General features: G+C 36.9%; 1 protein-coding gene across 1 annotated transcript; it reads left to right on the forward strand.

The window, feature by feature from the left end:
• Positions 1–33: 33 nt before the first annotated feature.
• On the forward strand, positions 34–19,185 carry LOC115905020 (protein FRA10AC1). Its single transcript, XM_030951050.1, has 14 exons — positions 34–192; positions 3,604–3,680; positions 5,671–5,763; positions 5,847–5,892; positions 6,718–6,794; positions 7,474–7,557; positions 8,039–8,123; positions 11,294–11,339; positions 14,036–14,149; positions 15,146–15,188; positions 15,663–15,787; positions 16,392–16,430; positions 17,682–17,766; positions 18,201–19,185. The coding sequence occupies exons 1-14, from the start codon at positions 160–162 to the stop codon at positions 18,241–18,243; spliced, it is 990 nt and encodes a 329-aa protein (XP_030806910.1). The 5' UTR covers positions 34–159; the 3' UTR covers positions 18,244–19,185.

Genomic DNA, 19,185 nt, shown 5'->3' on the forward strand with positions numbered 1-19,185 from the left:
GCCCCGCGCCGCCCGCCCGCGGCGGAGGGAGGGACGGAGAGAGGAAGGGAGCCCGCGGTGCGGCCCTGCTCCGCCTCTACCGTGCTTTCCGGGAGCACAGCAGCGCCGGGGCCGGCGGCAGGGCCGGGCGGCGGAGGCGGCCCTCGCCGCGCCGCGGCCATGGAGCCCGAGCAGCTGCGTCTTTCCGCGGCCGTGAGTGGGGCCGGGAGGGAGGGATGGAGGGGGCCCGGCAGAGGCGGGTGGGGACAGGCCCGGCGGAGGCCGCGGCCTCCATGGCGGCGGGGCCGGGGCGGGCGGAGGAAGGGCCGCCGGGGGCCCGTGCTTGTGCCCCACTGCGGCGGCGGGGAAGGGTCAGGCGGGCCGGGACGGCGCTGGGCCACTGCAGAATAGCAAGCGTGAAAGAACGGCCTCGGAAGCTGTGTCTGACTGGCCGGTGTTCGATTTCTCCGTGGAGCTCCACAAAGCTCTAATCCTCGATGTCGTGGTCTGCTGCTACCTACCTTTTACTCCTACTTTTTCTTTCATAGCTGTAACAAAGGGGAAACATATTGCGAGTGCTTTTTCTCTTTGTTAGAGCTGTTCACTGTACAGTATACGCAGGCACTCCTTGTAATAGGTTTTACAAGGAAGAATCGGTTTGAAGCTAGTTGCTTATTCTCAGGTTTTTTCCACCAAGTGGAGTGGCAAAGCTTCATAGAGAACATCAAGGTGGGAAGAGCATGTTACAGTGAAGCATTTTGACCTTCCACACGTTATATTTATCCATCAAGGATGGCTCCTCAAGTCGTCTTATAGATCCTGTGCTTCCTTCATACCCTCCCCAAATAGTTTGTACTAAAACAAGCGCTCAGGCCTGTTCTGAGTCACATCTGGGCTGTGAGCAGACACGGCCACAGACCTGTGTCCTGGGCAGATAAAGGGAAGGATGGGCTTATGAGGACAGTGGCAAGTTTAGGCCTGAAGTCAGGAGCCATAACTTGGGAATATTTTATAGGATTGTTTTGCCTTTTTTCTTCTTCTTGACTGTTGTTTCATGTTCAGTCACATGTTGTGGTCAGGAGTGGACACATTTCACCAGTGTGTGTTTACTGCATTGGAGAGGTTTAAAGGAGGTGCCTTCTCTGGATGCAAATACCTGCTGTAGATGCAGTGCTAGGCAGTTTATAGTGTCCTGGATTGATGTCTAGAGTTGGTATCTCAGTTTGACATCAGTTGTGTACAGCGTTCATGCATTTACTGTGTTTTGTGTGGGTTTTAGGAGCCGAGAGTTTAGTGGACTCTGTTCTGTCTCCTCTTGTTTCATCATTAAATAATCCAAGATGTTTGGATTACTTAAGTGTGGGCTAAATGTGCTCCAAAGCATATTTGCGCCTGTTTTAATTTTGCGGTTTCAGTTTGTTTTATTGTTTGGGAATAAAAAATTCAAAGTTGGCGTAACAGCAAAATACACTGTACCATTTAAGTCAGCTTTCAGGTTCATGTTTTGAGAAAACACTTGGTGTTTGTATTAGTTATTAACTAGAAGCATTCTGAGTCTGACAAATTCCATCAAAGCAAAGTTTATATTGGAGGGTTTACTAAATAGTGAAAGTAGTTATTTTAAATTCTGTTGATGATTATGCATGTCCATGTCTATATCTGCTAGGTTAGGCACAAAGCTTTGGTATCTGCTCGTCTATTTCTACAAATATTAAACATATTTTCCTTATCTGGGATTGTAGGTGTCTGTTTACATTGTCCTTCCAAAATGGCAAGGTTCATTTATGGATGAGCTTCTTTGATGGAGTTCATGAAATGAAGTAGGCGTGTTCTACCAAGAGTCATGTTATCTTGGACTCATCCTGAGGTGTCAGGTTAGAAACCATTCAGTCCCAGTCTCTGTGAGTGTTGTCCAGCACTGCTGGAGCTGCTGCTGTCAAACCCAGCACCAATGCAGGACCTGTCTGTCCTGCTGTTGCCTCAACAGAGGAGTGATCCACAAGTGTCAGGACATCAGTCATGGGTTGTGTTCTTTTTCACTCTGGATTTATCTGTGAGGTATTACAGTGATTCAGAGGAATGTCTGAAGCTGTGAAGAGCTTTCCTGTTGGAAAAGCAGCCTAGTCCTTAGCCCTGCCCTTATACTCACAGTCAGCTTTACAAAAGGCAGTCATCAGCTTCTGAGCCCTACAGTGTGACTCTGTTGGAGTAGCTTTTCTTGCATCTTTTATTTGAATCATTCCTGGAATCACTTGAGAGCTGATTAGTGAGGATGTCTGTTTCTTTCCTGGGGTATATCATCCAAGGGCAACTGCTTTGTGAGAATCTCCTTTCATTTGAGCTTTCTCCCCTGTTTCAGTACTTCATCTGTCTGGGGCTTTCATGGTCGTGGTGTTGGCTGAGACCTCCCAGACGCTGAGCATGAAGGAAGCTCTCAATGTTCATTTGGGAAGCATTACTAATGCCATTTAAAATATTCCCAAATTAGCATGATTTTTTTTTAAATTTAGAGATCAAGTATGCAGCAAATATATTTGCTGCATACTTATAGAGTGTTCTGACTTTCTAAAAACCATATAAGGTTCATTAACAAAAGTAGTGACAGGCTGGCTGCTAGAACCACCTGACTATGAGACTACATTGTTGCTGCTTTATTGCAAGTTCATAAGGATGGTTTACAGCAGACATCTGCTGCAGTTGTTTTTTTGGTTTGGGGTTTTGTTTGGGGGGGTTGTTTGCTTTTTTGGTTTGTTTCTGTTTTGTTTGGTAATGGACAATTTTTATGTCTCATGGGAAATAGGAAATAGTTCAGAAAATATTCTGATTTGCTTTTTTTGAAATACGTATGTGTAGGGGAGTTATATGTTCTTCAGAAGCATCCAGAAGAGTGGGAGGAACACTACAGTATTTGTTTATTAATAATAATAGTAAAGGATTTTAAAAAATCTTAAAAGGAGTCCTTCACTGTCAGTTTGAGAAGACAGTGTTTTACAACCATGCACAATACAAAGCACTTGTTGGTGTCAGTAGAGGATACAGCTGACTCTTCAGCATGGCATTTCTGTGAGGCATTTACATCAAGAGAAGCCACCTCATCAAAATCATCCTGCAGAGTTTTGTCTTTTTTTTCAGATTTACAGCTACCAGTGTAAGATCTAATGATCTAAAATGCTGCATGACAGCCCAATCAACTTTTATTCCCATTTTCCTTCATTCATAATGTGGACATATCACTTGCTGTCCTCCAGCCCCCTGAAAGACTAGCTCCTGGGGAATATATTAATGTTTGTCTTACATAAGGAACGTTGTTTAGAAAATAAAAACCCAAGGTATTTATCATACTTCTGGTTTGCTGCATCTGTGTGAAGATTAAATATGAGGACATATGCATATAAATTATCTGTAAAGTGATCTGTTCTACAAAGTGATCTTTCTTTGCCCTGCATTATCTGGAATATACTTTGCATTGTTTGTGGAATTTTGTTTGGCTTAGACGTGAGAATTTGCTCTAGTTTGCTTGCTCTCTGTCTTTCTTTTATTTATGCATGATGGGCAGTGCTGATTTGTAATGATGCCATATCCATATTGCATTAGCAGATATATTGACTGGTCTATTATTTTCAGGCACATGGCCATGGAGGCTATGATTCTGATTTTAGTGATGAGGAGAGTGGAGAGAAGTCTCTGCAAAAGACTAAAAGGTAATGTAGTACAGAATTAATTTAACACTTTCCATTATGCATTTTGTACAAATGGCCTCTTAGTGTGCATAGAAGATGATGCTATTGCATGTAAGGTCTGGTGTTGAAATGATTTTTGAAAAAATCAATCTCTTTGATTTCTACATCTCCTCATCTCAAGCTTGCCAAAGCTTGTCATCTGCAGGGGCAGCTGATTAAGAGCTGTTCTGCCATCTCCATCTGGTGTATATTTGCCCCTCAGTTCTTGGAGCAGAGTGTTTTGTTTTTCCAAGCATTAGTATCCACTGCTGGGTTTTGGCAGCACTGTTCACACCACTGTCATCCATCAGGACAAATGGAACTGCTAGGAGAGCAAGGCAAAAAAGGCCAAGTGGTAACAGGCTTTGTAGATATAAAACACATAGAGATATAAAGTGAAGAACTGATGCTACTTCTTTATTATTTAATTTGTGAAGAGACCTGGAAATTGGTAAATTGTGTTGTGATCAATCCTTGAAATGCACCTGCACATCTCTTATTTGAGATGACCTTGGCCAATACTTCCAGTGATTTGTACAGTTAGTGACCTGGAATTTTGTAGTCTGATCTGACTGTATTGTAAAGATTTTTATTTGCTTATGTATTTATTTTGTTTTTGTACTGCAAAACACCTTGACACTTGCTGCATCATACTGAATATTTGGCCTACACTTTGCATGTATTTTTCTTGCTTTTTCCTGTCTCTCCCTTGCTCTTTTATTGGACTTTATTTAAGAAGACTTTCTGGAAACTCTCCTAGGACTCTTGCATATTTTTCCTTTGTATGAGAATTGAAAGAATGGATTTTGTAGTGTCTGATTGCATTCTGGGGGGAAAAAAGTCATGTTTTAATCTTTGGAATAATAGCATGCATTGTGCCATTTAATTAATTTTATAAATATAGCTGTTCTCCATTAAAATAGTGACTGGTTTTGTTCAGATTTCATTTTCTTTAGATGCCATTGCACATTCTACCATTCCACTTTCTAGGTGGAATATTAAGTAACCATCAGGAGCCTTTCAAAAATTCCATCGTTATCCTTGTTCTGGCACGCAGCTGCTGATTCCCAGTAGGGCTCTTACTGGCTTCCTTTTTTGCTCTGTCATTGTATTTATTTTCACTTAAAGAAAATAGTAGTCTTAAATTCTCTCGAAATTGCTGATTTATAGATCCTTCTTATGGGAATTTTGTGCTTACAGATCTTTTTGAGTAAATGATACCTTAAGTTTCTAGAGTCCTATATTCCATAGCTAGAAACAAATTCCCTGGCTTGCTTTCTTCAGGTTTCTGATTACCATGCTTTCTACCCACTGATAATTATGGAAAAAAATCTTTTCTTCATCTCAGTTTATGAATGAAATTAACTAAATATACCTTTTACTAGCTAAAATGTTTAACTTTTTATTACTTTGTTGAACTCTAAAAGTAATTTTAGCTGCCTACTGACAAGTATGGTTCATTACATGGCAATTGACTTTTAAATTTGTAATTCTTGTGATTGCACTACAAGAGGCAGAGCTGTTAAATGAGGTGTTGAGACATTGGCATGAAAGGGTGGAATAGGGTTACTGCCAGTCACTCTCTCTCAGTGAATGCACTGTCCTTCCTGTTCCCCTTTCCTGTGTTACTGAGATTTGTAAAGGACTTTAAATGTCAGAGTGAAACTGAGGCATCTTCCAGGTTTTAGCATTGTGGTTCTATAGTGATAATAAAAATAAAAACAAGTATTACAAATTGCTGTTTTAAGCAATTGCCTTTAAATGCCAGCTGGAAGCAAATGCCTTCCTGATTTTGTTCTGCAAGTGAGGTAAAGTCCAAGCTGATGTTGGTTCTGAAGTTTCATTTTATTCTTGTAGAAAATAGCAATATAACAATTTTTGTTACTCAAGATAGTGCAAGGTTTAGCACATGAAAATTTTATTGCTTATGCAAAGTTCTTGACTAACTTTTCTTCCTTTTTCCCACTTTTAGAATACAGGAAGATGACCTTCTGATAAAGCCATTCCAAAAACCAAAACAAGGCAGTGTGGTTCACAGACAATTTGCAGCTGAAGAATGTGATAGGTATCTTTTATATATTGCTTTTGGGAGACATTTTCCTCTTAATGGAAAGATAGTTTTCATTGGAACGTGTTTGTTCTTAACAGGGAAGAAGCAAGAAAAAGAAGATTTCACTTGATATCTATGGATGCTGTATCCTTCCGTTTCATTTTTCAAGTTTGAAGATGGGGCACAGGTTATCCATTATGGTAAAATACTGGGATTTCTCAGTTGCCACAATCAGTGACAGTGCAGCACCAGATACTGAGTTATTCTTCAGAGGAGCTTCTCTTTGCTGCTGAGATAAAAGTGAATTGAAAGTCTTTTAAGAAGCCATAGATAAAGTTTTTGTTTGTGAAGACATTTATTTTTTGAATAAGTAATTACACATTTTGCTCAAATTGTGGTACAAAATGTGTTTCAAATTATGTTTCTGTTTTGGCCTCACACCAAGGCCAAACTGTTCTAAGAAACATTACATATTTTTCCGTGATTTTCGTTTCCAAACTAAAGCATACAACTTTTATTTGTGTGTTGGTGGTAGAAATGTAACAAATTATTCCATTTTAGTAGCCAGATTGTTTTTATAATAGAAAAGTACAAACCTGTTTTAAACTAAAACTGCAGTACAAAGAGACTGTTGTCTAAATCACAGCTGAAAAAATGAACCAAGTTTCTGTGTATATGCATACAGAGCATCTTTGATAAAGGAAGACAGTTTTATAAATGAAGAATGAGGTTTTAAAGATGAAATTGCCTAGAATTCCTGTATTTGGAAACTAGCTTCTATGAGAGGTTATTAAGTAAAAGTTCCTAATTAACTCCATTCTTTTTTGTTTTTTGGAAATTACTGAACTGTTTGTGAGGAGAAAAGTCTTTCTCTTAAATATATAAAAAGATTTTGGTTGGAATTTTTTTGATTTTAAACTGTGGTAAAAGGAAAAAAGTTCTGAAACAATCCTTAATTGCTTTATTCAGTATGAAAGACATAAGAAGTTTGTGCATGACTACATTTTATACTATGGCGGCAAAATAGAGGATTTCCGAAGATCTGGGTGAGAACTCCTGGCAACCTTTCCACTCCTGACGTCAAAGCTCCCTGCTTTGTAAAGCTGTTAAATATATATTATAGCTTTGGGGGCAGAGATGGATGTAGCTGTGTGTCAAATGACTAATTATTTTGGTCACAAATGGTAACTACAGTAATTGGAAATACCCAAACACAAAACTGTCTTGTTTCTTTTTGTTTTCATCTTTTTTGGTAAGAACTTACCATGAGCTGAATTATTCTTGTTTTGTTATGTAAAAGGAAGGATGACAGGTGATCATTAATGGAGGGTACATTGAGAAATATCTGTCAGAATCCTCAAAATAACAGTCTGAAATACTTCTGAATGTGCAGAATTGCTATCCATTGTCCAGAATAATAACTTCTTTAGAGCTATCCATAACTGCCTTTTAACATCCCTGTCCTCAATAAAGATTATAAAAGTGTTTTCAGACAGGATCAAGTCATCCACAATTTCAGTGGCAGTTTTCAACTGTGAGTTTTTTTATTTGGGAACAGGTATGACAGGGAATACATTTTTGATAGTTTTATTTCATAGAAATGTATTCCTTTATGCTGTGAGGTAGAGATTAGGACTGTAAAATATTGATGCTTACCAAATTGTTATTTGATAGCTTTTCATTTTAACGTTACATTGTACTAAAAACGGGTGTGTCCTTTTACAGAGCAAATGACAAGACAGATCTTGATGTTATTAGAGAAAACCATAGATTCCTGTGGAATGAAGAAGATGAAGCAGACATGAATTGGTACCTGAAACTATTTTAGGATATGTTATTTTTAGATCACTTGTATTAAATTTGTGGTTTCCCTTACTAATTAAGAATTACTGTGCATACTTGATCACTCTTTGATGCATTTGGAAATGAAAGACCATTAGAAGGTCTTTCATGTTGTAATATTGCTCAAATGCCAACATGAATTGATGACAGAAAGAACTAATAAATAATAGTGATTCTCTGAGATACAAATAACTGTTCAAAAACTCTGATGAATGCAGAGTTTGAAAAAATGCAGTTTAGTATGTACTGTGGATTTATTTTATATTTATTTTTCCAGTTTTATGGAAATTACTCCTTAGTTTAATGACTATGCATCTGTTGCATTTCTAGGTCTACAACTTGTGTTCTTTCAATGAAACAACATGTCTTTGTCTTCCTAAAGTCATTACAATGCAAAGTAAATTATGTTGTCTTCTATATTTAATTAAAAAAATACTTTTTCTTTTAGGGAGAAGAGGCTTGCAAAGAAGTATTATGACAAATTGTTCAAAGAATACTGTATAGCAGATCTCAGCAGATACAAAGAGAATAAGGTATCTTTCCTTAGTGTAAATCATCTTGGGTTTTGAAGTATAACCTTTTTTAAGAATTGCCTTATGATTGTGGATATGTTGTAAAATTAGAATGTTAGTACCCCTTCCATAGAAAGGGAGCTGTGAGAATTTGTCAAGTTACTTACAAGCAGCAGTTTGAATCCAAGTATTGTCACTGCCTCAAAAATGTGCTTCTGTGGGAATAGGAACATTTCTGTCAGATGATGTTTTATGAAGAGGTACATTGTGTGTGAAAGGCAGAAAATGCAAAGGGGTTAAAGAAAGAAGGCTGGAGAGCTTGCTTGGAGAGGAGCAGTAGATGAAGCCTAAAACCCCATGGAATGTTACTGTTCAAAAAAAAAGTCTAAAAGGAGTTTTGTACTTGAATGCTGGCAGAAACAATTTTGGAAAAGTCTATTCTAAAGCAGCATCTTTTGTTGGTTGTTCTTTTCTGTTTGTGGAAACAGGATTTGTATGTGCCTTGTAAATAAATAGAATTTCTCAAGAGGAACAGCCCAATTCCAGCACCAGGTTTTCTTCTTAACTGGAGCAGCCTTTGTTTTTTCCAAGTTTTTGGCTGACTAACTTCTTAGTCAGAGAGTATACATGAATTTTCTATTGTGTTTTTCCAAAGGCTGGTGCTGAACTCAGATGTGTCTTGGTGTTCCTAGCACACAGTAACCCAGTCTATATAGTTCTTTTCAACCATTTTATAGTATTGAAAATTACATTCACTGGTAAATATTTGCAAGGACTGGGCTTAGCTCTATTAAGATGAAAAGATGACAGGTCATATAAAGACAATTGGGACAGTAAAATGCAAAAATTCAATTAAAATCAACAAAAAACTAAAATGCTGAGGATGCCTTCCCTTCTTTTTTGACTAAATTTGATTTTATTTTCCTGTAGATATTTCCTATCCCTCAATGTCCGTTCCATCCCCCATCCCCCCAGCTGATTTCCCTTGAGCATGCTTACAGATTTTGTTTCTCTCACTAGTGTGCCAAGTTTCCATATGTTTGCTGTCTTTTGTGGGAAACTGTTCTGCCCCAGATTTTTTTTGTGTGTGTGTTTTCTTGTGTTGTGTGAACAGTATTTCCCTGTCATACTTCAAGTGTGTCTATCCTAACTTTGAGGTCACTCTCTGTTCTCATTTATGCTCCTAAGTCATTACCTCTATTTTTGGAATTGCCATATCAGCATAAGTGCTGTGTCAGGCAATTTGTAAAATATATATGCTTTCTTTTCTCAGATAAGTTCTGATCATGTGAAAGTCCTTTCTTAGAAATTCTTAGAAAAATAGAAAAAAGTATGAGATTTTTCTCAGTGACTGATTTATCCATGCCCATGTTTGGTACAGAAGGATTTCAAAGCAGGCTTTTTTCTTGGAAGTCTTAAATAAGCTGTTCATCCCATTTGCACCGATGGAATACAGTCTGTGCTTTCACATTTTTCCTGCCTTAATTTTTTTTTCTGCATCTCCAGAAACTGGAAGGTGGATATCTTTAGCCCCCTGTGCCTTTTGCTTTGCAGTGCTGGTGCTATGCGAAGTGCAGGGTAGATAAAAGCTTCTCAGTTGTTGGTCTTGTGCATGATAGTTGTTGATGCCTTACATGTTGGTGCTTCATCTTGATATAAAAATTCTTTTACAGTGAGAACATTCAGTTGCTGGAACAACCTCCCCAGTGGCACAGTGGGATCCCCATTGCTGGGGTTTTTCAGATGCAATTGCCCAGGGTGATAGATAATCTCATCTGGGCTCCCTTCCCCGTGGAAGGTTGAAGCTGGTGGTCTGTTGGGGTACTTTCCAACCTGAGCTATTCTGTGATTCTATATTGTGCTACTTGGTGTGAAAGCAAAAGTTGGAGGTCAGTTTTCTGTGATGTTTTAAGTACATATATTGCACAGATTGAGACTTGCACATATGTGCTCATCTGTCTTTTCACAGCTGTAATTGTTCTGCTCCTGGCCAAAATCTTGTAGTTTGATAGTTTTTCTAAAGATCTCTGCAGAGAGATTCTAGATCTCTTTAGGAGCTTTTCTTCTGAAGTAAACCACTGTTTTACAAGGGACTGGATAATTGTTGGGACTGGTTTCATGGGAGCATCTCCTTTGAGAATCTGAAAAGTAAGCAGAACCACCTACTCAAAGACAGAAGGTCAGAAGAAAACAGTAATAAGCCCCAAGACATGTGAACCCCTGAGGCCACAGGCTTGTTCCAGTTGCTGGTACTCATTTGCACACACACACACACACACACACACACGGCTTAGGCTCCCCTGCTGTCATCCCTAGGGATTCACAGGTGCTCTCACAGCCAGAGCTGGAGACCCACTCACCCTTCTTGCTCCCAGGCTGCTTCACCTGCTGATGACCATTCTGGCTTGGTCTTCTCTGGTGTTTGCTTTTAATCAGAAATGCCAATGTGAACCTCTGGTGTGAGGCTCCGTAGAGACAGTGGAAGAGTGTTCTGACAGCTCTTGCTTGTGCAGGGTCTGTTCCTCCTGACATTTTCCCTAGGTAAGGATTTTCTAGGTCAAGGTTGTCTTTGAACCTTCAGTGCATCTTGTCTGCAAACACTGAGGCTGATAAATGACCATCTGTATTGTCAGATAGTTCAGTTCTATTGTCAGCTTTGCAGTGCAGCACAGGAGGGTGCTCTGCATTTCAGTTTTACTTTGATATGCACTGGACTGGAAGTGTTCCCTTTGTTGTCCTATTTTCCTAGAGAATTTCTTATTTGCTGTCTCTGTACTTTGTTTTGTAGCTTAACAGATTGGAAGTGTGTCCTATTTGCTAAGAAATGAAATCTGTTTGACACCTGGTCATTAAATAAAATACATTTTATTATTTTGTTTTCATTTCCAGATTTCTAGGCCAACTTGTCTTTTACTTGGCAATGTTAATATGTTTGCTCTTGTAATTGTTTTTCAGTATGGAGGACTTCCTGTAAAAATAAAAGTATAAATATTTTAAGTATTTTTATTAAAAAATACTGTTCTGGCGAGCAGAGGCAGAGAGATATTTTTAATTAAAAGAGAAAAAATTAAATTTTCATGACCAGAATTAAAAGGATGAGCCACTTAAATTCACCAATCAACTGAAATTAGTCTTTACAGTGCTTAATATGTTGACTATTCACAACTCAATTTTGGTTCTTATCTTAACAGTTTGGATTTAGATGGCGACATGAGAAAGAAGTAATTTCAGGAAAAGGTAATGCTGTCTTTCATTTTATGTTACATTTCTTCTTGATGCTCCTCTTGCTGCTTTTGGACATAATTTTGTTAGATAATATTTGATGGTACTGGTAAGTTTATCAGATAATAATGTACAATAAATTGACTTGTCTTCCAGCTTTCCTGTTTTATGCTACATAGGTTTAGATTGCACATATTACAATTAAAAGAGCATATAGTTTATTTTCACAAGGTCACTTTTGTAATGAGCACCACCTTAACATGTTTGATAATGTAGAATTTCATGGGTGGGTTTTTTAGCTGCTTTTCTCCAGCAGTTCTGCTACCTCATTCGCCTTTGATACCTGTATTTGAAGTCTCTCAGTAGTTTTCTTCAGGAAATAATTTCTTGATTAACAGTTTCTCCAGCGCTGTTCTGCAAAATATTAACTTTTTAATTAAAGTTTCTTGTGTGAGACCTGTTTTAGGCTAAACTGGCTTTGAAAGCTTCAGTGGGAATGATTATCATGTCTCCCAGTCCTGCCTCTAAATCAGCACCTTAATTCTAGGTGAGAAGTCTTAGCAGTGTGTTGCTGAGTGGTCTTTGTTCCATGGCAGAGGTGCTTGGGCTTTTTCAACATGCTGAGCAAGCAAGAAGTGAGGTGGATGAAGTATTGCTGTTCCTGGGTGGATTCTCATACACATGTGGGTTTCAGAAGTCATGGATGCACATGCCAGAATATTGCATAGAGTTGCTGATCAGTTTCACTCAGTTACAGTTCTTTAAACAGCTGTATTCTGTAAGCACCTATATTGTAATATAGTTCAAAAAGTTAGAAATGCATTTATGATTAAAAAAAAATTAGTATTTCAGAATAGAAAGCATGAACATTAATAGTGAGGATTTTTAAATTGTAAATATTAAAGCCTCTAAAGGTAGTTGTAGTCATATATTGCATTTAGCACTACACATTATATTAATGGATAGTTACATTTGATAAAATTACATGCTGTATTGAATACTTTAACAAGATAATTAAGATTAAATGAGAAGTAAATTAATTTTGTCTTCGTGGGGAAAAAAATTATAGCTTTGTACGTTTAATATGTGCTGCTTCATATTTTAAAATGTGGGAGAAAGTGCAGAATTTTATATTCCAAGCTTTTTAATGGGATCCTAATGAAAGGCGAGCAATGGGAACAGGAGTGGGTAAATCCTGTCTTTCACCACAGGGGGGCGCCAGAAACCAACCCGCTCGCGGGTGTCGGACGTGCTCTCCAAGTGCGGTTCCAAGCAATCATTTAAAAAAACCCGTGGGTCTTTTATGCTGTTTTAAAATAGAAACCAGCCATATAAATTGCTTCATTAAATGTAATAACACATCTACACCTACCTGTCTGATAATTAGCATTAGCCTTGTATGTACCTATTGTATGTACTGATGTAGCTGTGTCAGTGGTGATGAGAACCACTGCGGGTGCACTTTTACTAAGGTTTGGGGGTAGTTACAAGGGCATGCAGGAATGGAGTAGTCACATTTGGTTGCTTTGCATTTGGTGCTTGTCTTTGCATTAGAAGGAAGAAGGGCTAGGATGAGTGAAAGAAGAGGGCTAGGATAAGTTACAAGAAAGAAGGGCTAGGATAAGTGAAAGAAGAGGTGACGCTTGTATTACTAATTGTAAATGCCAAATTGTTTCTTTGTCATCTTTCAGTCTTTGCCATAAGTTTTGAAATGAGATCATATTGGAGATTACTATGACACAGGGTATGATAGCCATACCTTATATAGGGTTAAACATACTTAATGTGTATTCATTTGAAACTTCCTTTTTTAATGAGAGTTCTGGGTTTTGGGTTTTTTTACTTCAAATGTTTGCATTGCAAGTGGTGTTTCATTACAGAACTGAAGTATCTGAGGACACTGCCAATCCATTAGTTAGCTGCTTAAGCAGAATTTTCTGAGGTTAATCGTTCACCAACAGTCCTGCTTGTGAGCCTATTAATACACATCCTTTCTGCTGCTGTGCATACAAATCAGTCTCTGCAAAGGGAATGCATGTGTCTTTATTACTCCAATATATGGACTTCAGTGGTGCAAACAAAATTGATGATGTGCAGATCTGTTTTAAAATCAGTGTTGCTTTCATATAATGAACCAAAGGAAGCTTTTAAAGCTGACATAGCATTTCTAACAAAGTTGAATTTCCTTTTCTTAAAGGAAAGATATTTATAGATAGTCCCTAGAATACAAATTGTATGTCCAGTATGTCAGGTACACTAGTTATGTAAAAAGCATGTGGGCATCTTCATATTGTACAAATGTGATACTTTGAATAGTTTGATGTCATTCAAGATGCATGTCTGAATCACAACTTCTGATCCATCATCCTCTGCTAAGTAATCATTTGGGGTATAGCATGTATCCTGGTGGCATTCATTTTTTCAGAGTTCATATTAGGCTTGTTATTTCATAATGTACACCTTCATCCATACATTTCAAAACACAGTTATGTTTTTTCCTTTGCAAATAGGCAATATTGGACAAGTATGATTGTTTTGTTGTTCCCTGTTATTATTTCCTTAATCTAAATGTTATTTTTAGATTCGTGGGGTTTTTTTATTTGAAAGAAATGGAAAATGAAAACCAAAAACAGAGCAGAATTGGAAATAACAACCCCATATCTATTAATGGTAATCATTGAACCACAGTTTGCTGGTTTTGACTCTTTCAGGTCAGTTTTCCTGTGGAAATAAACACTGTGATGAGAATGAAGGCCTGAAGAGCTGGGAGGTGAATTTTGGTTACATTGAGCATGGTGAAAAGAGGAATGCACTCGTAAAATTGAGTAAGTCAGCCCTTCTAGGATATGTACACTTAAAAGACATACTTTGAATGGTATTGAGTGAGACCCAGTGATAATAATACGAGTTCATGACAAAGGCAGAATAGGAGATCATTTTCTTGAATTAATCACAGGTGGTAGTATGGTGCTCTTGATTTAGAGAGAGCAGCTGTTATCATTATATATGACAAAGTTGTTACAGATTAAGAACTTTATTCTGTATAATTAGCATGTCATAAAATTTGAATAATTGGCTATAAGCTGTTTCACGTAGAAGCATTTCTAGTTCAATGGACCATACTGCATTGCAAGGAGAATTTCAACATTACCATTGCTCATTCAGTTACTTGGCTTGGAAGTCCTTAGGGCTTTGGACCAGACAACTTCTTGCACATCTTTGACTTTACTGATTTTATTTTAAATATTTGAGTTTTCTTCTAAAAAAGAACTTCTAAAAGTTCTATCTTTAAACAATTTTCCATCCTTACATCTTGACTGTGATTTTCTAATTCAGAATTGTGTACATGATGATCTGTTTATTAGATAATTAAACTTAGTACAGTTTATGCAGTTATTTCATGTAAAGTGAGTGAGCAGTGGGGCATTGTTCTTTTTGTGCACAAGACACTCCATGTGGGAGCACTTGGTCTCTGACAAAGCTCTAGGAGACTTGCACATCTTCAGTATAATTGCAGAAGAGTTGGATCTGTGCACAAGGATCCATAAATGGGATGTCTGTATGTGAGAAGCACTGATAGCTCTTTAGTGAAGAGCTGCCAGTGCTAAACTTGTGATTGTCCTTCACATTTAGTAAAATCTGGGTTTGTACTGGAGACTTTCATCATATATTTTTTCAATCCTGACTGCAGTTACATTGTACCTAGTGTTTTGAAGGAAAAGCTGCTGATATTGAAGGATCTAGTTCTAAGTGCTTTTGTAGTTTTGTTAATTATGTTTATCAGATTCTTGGCTGCAATGTTCTCATTTTCTCTTTTTCAGGACTATGTTCAGAATGTTCCCACAAACTAAACTTCCATCACCGGTAATGAAATATTTTGAAAATAATGGGGACTGAATTATTGATAAGTTACAATTATGATGAACAGCACACAGGGACAAAACTTCAATGAGATGATTAGGATCTTCATTTATCCTGAAATAGCATAAATATTCTATAATATTTTATAGAATATTTTTATAATATTAAATATTATAAAGCCACCGACTTGGCGCTGTTGAGGGTTAAGATGCTCTGCTAATGACAGCACAGAACCCCTCAGACTGGAAGAATTCCATCCCTACCACCAGAAGTTTCATTTGCTTAATTTCAGCCCAGTGATTATTTTTCTTCTGTTTCTAATAGCACTTTTTTTTTTAACTGAATCACTTTTTTCTATTTAACTACTGATACGTGTCTGAAAAAATGACACATGTTTGACTGAATTAAATATTTCAGATTTACTGTTGCATAAGAAGTACATATAACAGAGGAAGTGTACATTCATCTTTTTTAAAGGAGGAAAGAAGTCAAAACATGCAAGAAAAGAGGCACAGCTGCACAGAATTCTAAGGAGCCAAAACATAAGAAGAGAAAATTGTCTCGTTCAGCAAAAAAAAAGTCCAAAAAAAAGACCCGTGAAGGTAAATTTAAACTTTAAAACTTCAGTTGTTAAAATACTCAGGTTAATTGAACCTTAGTTTTGCAAGAGATGAATAGATGAATAGATGGAGACATATAATTATGTATAAATACTTCTAGTTAGACAGATATGTAACTTTCTTGACTGCAACAAAGGTAGTCAAAAAGGTAACTTTCTTAGGTAAAATTTCCTAGATGCAGAAAAAATATGTTTCTTACATTTAACAGAGAGGGACAGTCTTTTGAAAACTATGCACTGCAGGGGAAATTTGTGCAAGCATTGGATGTTGCATACTAGAAAGGGTTGTGAAGTATTTCATTCCATGAGGCTTTGGGGTTGAAAGCCTTTTGGAAATGTTAGATAACCTTTTTACACCTGAGATCTTGGGTTGACATAATTAGGCTCAAACTGATGACCTTTGCACTCATAAAAAAAATCCTTTTATTTCAGTGTTTGCTCTCTTTCTTTGAACGTGGTGTGTGCATGCATGTACACATCTTTAGTGTAATAAATTGTGATAAAAAAATCTTTGTAGACAATATAAGATAACAGATAAAATCAGAAGCAGTTTACTTGTTTTTTTCTATTTTGGTGTTTCTTTACAGATCAGGTTTCTTCAGACGATTCAGGTAATTCTGATAAAGGTATTTTAGTATCCTTCATGGTTTTGTAATAAGTTGTATAATATCATAGACAGTTGTCATTGATCTTGATTTTATTAGCTGTCTGTTTCAATATTTTATGTGATAAGAATGCTGTCTGAAACAAGCAGAAATATGAAGGTTTGAATGAATGACTTACATATCTTGGAGAAAAAGTGTAGGGAATTTTAAGGAGGAAATTGTTTAATCAAAAATAAAAATGTGGGCAGATAACAGCATGAAAATAACCAGAAAAATGAGAAGTCATGTTGTTCCAAAAAGGAGCAGAGGGTGCAAAAATAGGTACATTGTTAATAATTTCACGTTGTGTAGTCTGTACTGTGTAAAGACAGTATTTTTCTGATATAGTAGCTACATTTTCCTTCAGGGAGTTAAACTGATATATACTCTGCTCAAAAAAAAAATTAAAATAAATCATAGGCTTTAATTAATGTCTTTTCCAACTACCACCTGTAGTACCTCAGAGACCTGCTTGTTGCAGGTGGATGCATTCAGTCACTGCTTGTATCTCAGTGAGTCCAGTCTCCAGTTTCTTTTTTTGTGAAACTGGCCCCGTCTCCTGGTCATGCCAGTCCTTGTTGCAGACTGTCTAGAAGTGATTGACTGTTTTCACTGATTGCTCTGCTATACATTTTTAAGAATGTCCTCACCCCCTAGGCTTTCCCAGTTAGATAAAGGAAGACCTGAAACACTTTTCTTATGATTTGGGCCATGCCCAAAGTATTTGTTTTGTCAGGAAACTTATTGGATGATTCAGAGGTGAGGGGGGTGGAGTTTCTTACATGAAATTCCTGTACGCTAATATGAAATAGTTATGCAGTAATCCATATTTTCTTACAATTTCATTTACTGATAAGTCACAATTGATAAGAACTATCATTTAAGTAAGGTAATTGATTAATCTAGTATCATAAATTGAAACTATATTGTGTATCTGGGTTTGTAATTATTTAGTTTTAGGAAAAAAATTGCTATGTTGCTGTTGTGTCAAGATCATTGTTTTGACATGGCTGTTGTTATGTTTGACCAAAACATTGCTTTGTGATACCTAAGAATCTTTTTGATGCTACACTAATTAACATTGCAAAACATTTTCATTTTAACTTTATGCAAAGTGTTATGTTTATTCTCGTGGTTGCAATTCAACATTGCTTCTAGCAATATACCATCTAATTTAAAAAAATATAAATTATTTTAAATTTTATTTTGTAAACATTTTAATTTTTTTAACAGATTCAGATGACAGCAGTGCTGAAGATGGTCCTTCTGAAGCTGACTCTTTGAAAGGTCCTCTACGAGAAGCAGATGAAAAATCACGGTTAGTTTGATGTAGTGAGCTTGCAGCTACTGAAGTGTACAGGTCCATTCAGAACTGCAAGACAGCTGTCCTGAGTGTTTCAATGAGTATTCACACATAAAGGTTATGTCAGATCTCTTTCCATGCAGTGAACCTAGAAATGTGTGTTTAAAGAGGGGACATAGACAACTCTTGAGGAAAACATTTGTTAAGCCACTCTCATAGCACTGCTGCCTTACCCCCTCTATAGCATTATTATCTTAGTGGCAGGTCCTAAGGGTTGGCTTACACAGGGAAATGTGAAGGGTATTGGAATGTAGTGAGTAAGTCAAAATTATCTATACTTTCCACAATTCTAATCAGAAGTTTGCTAAAACTTTTTTATTCAAAGATTATCTCCTAGGTACAAATCCAAAGCAGAACTTTCTGACATTTCATTTTTGTTGTTGTTACAGGGAAGAGGAGTTTCATGAGTATTTTCAAGATTTATTTCTCTAAAATTTGCAATTGATGTTGGCTGATTTTCTTCATGAGTTGTCAAGATGGAAGTCTGGAAATCCAGCCATAATTTTCCAGAGACCCCTATCTGCCAGCATACCTTTTCTACAGTCACTCATATGGACCATTTGGGTGGGTTTTCTTTGTAGAAGGATTTAAATCTAAAAACTTTGTTTCTTGTTGTAGGCTACATACTCTTAAACAAGAGAAATAATTTTTCAGTTCAGTGCAAAATATATATGGCACTCAAACTTATACAAACAAGAATATAGTTTATTAACATTACAACAAGGAAGTTCACTTCTTTTATTTGATCTCAAACTTCAGTTATTGCCAGATTTTTGTAAAGGAGCATTTTGTAAGATTGTGTGAGTAGTTTAAAGCCATACACTATAATATATTTATATATTTAATTTATTAAACAAGAATTAATAGCCTTAAATTTATTGGTTATTTAGATTTTAATATTTGGGTATTAATCTCTGTAACTATTTTCAAATGCTTTTGGAGAACATCACATTTTTTCAAATATCTCTCCTACTCCTTTAAAAAGTTCAGTTTATTGTGACTTTCTTTTAAATTTTAGTTGTAATGTGATGTGTCTTACATTGCCACCTATAAAAATATGTTTGGTTGGTGAAATTTTTTGTGTAAAAAATAACATGTGGCTTTTTTCTGGAGATGTACGTGACTTTCATGTTGTCTGTGGCTTCTGATCTGCTTCCCATTGACTGAACGTTAATCCTTCTTTCCCGTCTAATCCTGAATATACAAATAAAGCATGTATATTGCTTGAGAAACGTACTGGAGTCATCTTCTTCTTTGAGTTGCAACGCATCTTTAAACATTCATTCAGTCATGTTTCCAAAGAACCAGACTGCACATGAAAAGGTATTATGCCAATATTTTTTCTGTCTGGTGAAAATGACTTTGGATATGAGG

The sequence above is a fragment of the Camarhynchus parvulus genome, chromosome 6 (genome assembly GCF_901933205.1).
Source record: "Camarhynchus parvulus chromosome 6, STF_HiC, whole genome shotgun sequence".
Classification (NCBI taxonomy): domain Eukaryota; kingdom Metazoa; phylum Chordata; class Aves; order Passeriformes; family Thraupidae; genus Camarhynchus; species Camarhynchus parvulus.